At 35.1% G+C, this 5,558-nt stretch overlaps 1 protein-coding gene across 1 annotated transcript in view; it reads right to left on the reverse strand.

Annotated features, from left to right (window-relative positions):
• Window positions 1–4,188, reverse strand: part of LOC108686742 (lachesin-like) — a 31,771-nt gene extending 27,583 nt beyond the window's left edge. Inside the window, exon 1 of the mRNA XM_018192192.1 lies at window positions 4,134–4,188. Within this exon, the coding sequence (XP_018047681.1) occupies window positions 4,134–4,188 (55 nt within the window). The remainder of the gene's footprint in view (window positions 1–4,133) is intronic.
• Between the last annotated feature and the right edge of the window lie 1,370 nt (window positions 4,189–5,558).

Below are 5,558 nucleotides of genomic sequence, written 5' to 3' on the forward strand. Positions count from 1 at the left end.
TATTAAATTAAAAATAAACTTTTTTCCATGATTAAATAATTGGTTGACGATTGATTCCAGTGAAATAGGATCAAGCAATAAGATGATATATTTTTTTTTAGTAACGATAGTTCAGATATGATTTGATTTCAATTTAGTTTATTGCATTTCAATACGTACGTACATCCGCGTAGAAATCGACGCGGCAACTGGCGCGGCGAATGCGCTGATAACGTCGCGAGCAATGACGGACGCCCAAGACTCGTAGGATCCGCCGTGAAGACGAGAATCCTGAAGGTGACTACCGGCGCGATATTGAAAATGGAAGTTGGCACTCTCTCCCGCGTGTCATCAGCGCCATCGACCACCGATGAAGATGGAGCGAATCGAAGTAGTACCCCACCCCGCGGAGGATTCGTCGAAGCCGAAAGCTGATATAAAAGATTTTTGCCAACTCAAGGAGGCAGAAGGAGCTCGTAAATCTCAGGAAATATGTGATTCGATCATCAATGAAAATATAATCACTTGCGAATTATGAATAAAAAAAAAGTTAATATCGGGTTAATTTATATCGGCCGGAATTTTATCTGGAAAAAAGGATTTCCTTAAAATATTTATTTTTATATTAGTAATTGAAGAAGTAAAAACTTGATACGCTAATTGAAGATTGTGATAATCAAAATAACATGTTATTAGTAGTATTTTTTACATCTAGTTAGACATATTGAAAATCCAATTTGTCTAATTTCTTGTTTGGTGAATTTATGATGAAATAAGCAATTCCTCAGTTAAAATGCAAATTTCATTCCTGACATATATCGGAAATCTATGAAAAATGCCAAAGAATAATGTGACTGTAGTGCATTGGAATAAGAATAACCGATGTCACCGCGCAATTTAAAAACGTAACGAAATATTGATTAATACATTCAATTTTTCACTATGGAGCCATAAAATAATATTAATCTTTTTCCATTTTGACTTGAATTTTTATGGATTTGATGTAAAAGTGCGGATAAAATTTTACCGCTCTTTTTTTTGAACGCAGATTGAACATATCGAAAGTATTGCGAGATTAAAGGAGGGGAGGGAAATGCGCATCATGGCTGTAATAAAGTAATATTTTTAAATACGGAAAAAGAGAAATACTACGGTTACAAGGATTGCAATATTAGGCAAGTGCATTACGTTCGCATTTATAATTATTATTTATTATATTAATTGCGATTATACTATCGCGCGACATATTTTTGCAATAGTATTCGTGTGCTCAGAGATGTGCCGTTAATTAGCATTTCCCAAAGCAAAAAATATAAATAATAAGATAAATCGAGAAAAATTGCGAACTTAATGATATGACGCAGCGTGCGAGAGAATTTTGTGTCAATATTTGCAAACATTTGTAACGCTATTTTTTCGCGTTGTAATAAAAAAAAAGAAATATCTTTTTTTCTCTCGCCGTAATTCGTAACTTAAACAGACAAGGATGAAACGCACTCCATAAAAATCTCGTAAATGCCCTTGATTCAATGAAATACTGTAATACTATTTCATACGATCTCGTCTTCAACCCTCGGAGAAGGGCTGAACAAAGTATCGGAAGTGAAATAAAGAAAGCGGCAGAGGCAATAATAAGACCGCCGGTTAAAAATAAAAAGTACAACCGAAATTAATTACGCTCTCATCTAATCCCTTCGAGCCTCCGACCTCTCTCTTTTAATTCTCGGCAGACAAAAGAATCGACTCTTTAATACTCACAGAATTTTTACCTGTATACACTATTATAATCAACTTAGAAACTCAGTCAAAGAAAGAAACGTCGCGATTTCTATCTGCGCAATTCTTTTGCTTTAGAAAAATTTACAACGATATATCGCACAATAACAAATATGCTGGAAAAGAAAAGGATTAATTAAACAATTAAAAAAATAACAATAATGAAAACAATTAAACAATTAAGAGTCTGAAAATTAAAATCTAAAAATTAGTAGAAATACAATTAATTCTACTAGCCTCTTCTAGGAAAAGAAGTATTAAATATAAGTTTCACTTTTTAAGCGTATAAACGCTTAAAGATGGAGTTATATCTGCTAAAAACGAATCTTATTCTATCCGCAAAATAGAAATTTATTCTGATATTTCATTCGATCTTATAGTGTAGCTGAAATGCAGATAATTTTATTTATTATAACATTTTAAGAGTGAAATTGCAAAATTCGATTCTTTAGAAGACTTCACAAAACATAAGCTAAAAAAGATTCCATGGTAAAATATTTCTTCTATGAGACAAAATAAGGTAAAGTAAAGATTTGTATCCACAAATGAGGTGCAAATGAGTTGGTTCGTCACTCTTCCCGACTCTTAATACTAAAATCGCCGATGGCTTTGGAACTGGCTAAAGGTACTATTTTAGTAATCGATTTCCTATTCTTGTTCTTCGGTTAGTAAAAACCATATAGTATTTATTATTTATATCATAGAATATCTTACAAACAGAATTACATTCATATATTATTTTAATATTCTATACTGTATATCTAACAAAACTAATGAAATGATTAGCGAAACCAAAATAGCACCATCAGCGATTTTAGTATTAAGGGTTAATCGCCAACTGACGAATCCTCCTTAACGCTTTCCATTGGCGTTTCCGAAAAGCCAGAAGCCTGGTTACTTATTGCGGCTGCGGCTGCATCCGGCTGTAGAGATGTGGGGGGGGGGAGGAGGTGGGAGGAGGTTTGGACGCGGCGTGCCCGAGTAAATCACGGTGGATTTAAGTGGATCCTACAAACTCTCTCGCGCTGGGGCCACCCCTGACGATGTATCGTCCTGGGTAGAGTCGTTGCGGCACCACCGCTACCGCAGCGCGGATATAACCGAGTAAGAGATTCAGAGGCGAGCGAGAACGGCCGGCGAGGCAACATCCGTTGCGTCTTACGGCCGCGGCTTACAACGGAACTTCGTCGACTTGAGAAAAGCTCATAGACAGAGTAACGGATTATTCGTTGAGGACCTAGGGCGTGACACATAAAAGGGCCTTAGGATAGATTATATGAAGTTTATCATAGCACGTGGAACTCTCTTTTGATTGAGGACAACATATGAGTTTCAAAACAACTAGAAAAAAATTAAATCTTATACATTATAGACATTAATTAAAGAATAGATATCGATAAATTTACATTCTTTATCATATGCTATATGCATCTTGAAACACGGATAATGAAAATATGAATTAAGCATTTTTAAAATTTATATGTCAATTTATATAATTTTGAATTATTATAAAAAAAAAATAATTTTACATGGTCGAGAGAGAAAAACACCAATAGCAATGTAAACTCTTTACTTCGCCTAAAGGAATGTCTGAAATGTCTATTATAAATGACAGAAATGTCGATGGTTCAAATAAACATCCTATAAAATATCGCACACGACTCTTTTATATCCGCCATCTAGTCATAACTATCTCCATATTTACATCATATTCCGCAGCAAATATTCGAGCGTTATTTTCATAACGGTTCAGTACACCCGCTGTCGTCAGAACAAACAATATCGCGGAGGAAAGTTATTGTACAACATCGGGAGAGCTTCTGTGGCTTCCTCATGAAAGTCGGTGCGGTTGAAAGTGACGCCTGCGATCGTCCCTTCGATTCATTCTTTTTCTTGGTCTTTCAATATCATCTTTTTTCTCGTCACAATAATATGACGTGACTCTCTCGTCGTTATGACGGTCCATTTCGTTTCCTTCGTTCGTCTCGGGTCTTTCATCAAATTATGAGAATCGCCGTAACTCTCCTGTGCTCGGAAATACCGTGACTTCCGGATGATATCGCGAGAAAGTCAGGAATGATGAACGCCATAAGAATGATCAGAATTTTCCGTCCAAGACAAGAAATAACCTCTCTCTAGCTTATCTAGATAGGTTGATTTAACTTGGGATCTTACTACTTCGATTATCGTCGAATCATAAACATGTATTAAATAATAACAACAATGGAAACAACAATGTAAACAAAATTATTTCTTACGAAGTTAAAAGGATTATATTTTGTGAATTTTTATATTCAAAATTTGCTTCAAGATGTCTCGAACGACCAAAGTGAATTACGGAGGACCATGCAAATACGAAGAGGAAGGAAGACACTCACATAAGCAAAGTTGCAGGACTGCGGCGAAGAGGGCTACGAGTTTCCGCGCTGCCATGAGAGTCGACCAGTTTTCTGATGAGTCTTCGGGACAGTCGGCGATCTGAAAATGGAGAGAGAAATATTTTTCAATAAATGTGCAGTAATTGTCGATAGTCATCAACGCTAACAAATGAAAAGCTCAACATTCAAATGTATTGAAGTTTTCAAGATATGAAATATTTGTCAATATAATTTGAATAAATCGTAATAATAATTGTGTACAGCTTCACGTTTACCTGTGTGCTTATAAGCAAGCGCGAGAAATTTGTTTCTTGTATTAATTCGCATCATATGTCATTTGTATCAATAAGTTGAATCAGTCGGAAGAATAATTATTCACCTCAGCTTTTGATTTATGTATAAACGTATGTTTGTAAAAACGTAAAAGATTTGTTTCTTGTTGTAATCTCCATCACACATCATTTGTTTCCTGTTTTTTATTTTATTCTTTTCCGACTTGAAAGAGAGAGGGGGAAGGGGAGAGAGAGAGAGAGAGAGAGAGAGAGAGAGAAAGAGAGAGAGACCGTCAATTTTAATTATCGTTCACTTTAACTCTTTCGATACCCTTCGCAAAGGTGAAAGGATTGAGGGAGAAAAAGGGAGTAGCCATAAGAGGGTTCAATAGAAGCAGAGAGGAAGAGGGAACAAGAGATCGAAAGTAGCTTCGAAGCAAACTAACCACAACGGGTTCGCCGACTGTAATTAATGACCACCTCGTAGTTATCCTATCACCAATTAAGGGAGTTACGTTGAGACAGGCGTCCCCTCATTATTCTAAAGTGGTTAAAGATCACGAAAGCATCGTATGCGTGCATTCGTGCGCGCGATTCGAACGAGCGCATATGAACAATGAAGCGTAAAAATCGATTAAACATTAGCAAAGAACACGCAAGGAGCATCCGCTGCAAGATTTCTTCTTGCAATATCAGCTAAAAACTAAAGGGAATAATAAAGAAAATGTTTTCAAAAGAATTTTCTTGAATAGAAAAGGAAGCAAAAATAGACGTAGGAAAATACAAGAAAAAAGTATAAGAATGCTAAATGAATAATAGTTGCATATTTTAAATTTAAATTAAAAAAAAAACAAGAGTTTAGAAGAAAGAATTTATCTATTTTATTAGCAATTCCCCATAAAGTTCACAATATAAACAACACAAACAGAATAAAGAATAAAGATAAGCTTTCAACGAAGTTACAAGTTGTATACAAAGTGAAGTATATTTAATCTTTGTTGTATTTGAAGCTGTTTTCTAAGGTGGACTAATACTATTGGCATAATCCACGTTTTCTTTTATCATATTACTGCTTTTTTCAACTTTTCAAACACTATTTTGGAAGTAAACGCCATGAGACGAAAAACTTTAATGTTTCAAACTTTTCCAATCC

This window comes from Atta colombica, unplaced genomic scaffold (genome assembly GCF_001594045.1).
Source record: "Atta colombica isolate Treedump-2 unplaced genomic scaffold, Acol1.0 scaffold189, whole genome shotgun sequence".
NCBI lineage: Eukaryota > Metazoa > Arthropoda > Insecta > Hymenoptera > Formicidae > Atta > Atta colombica.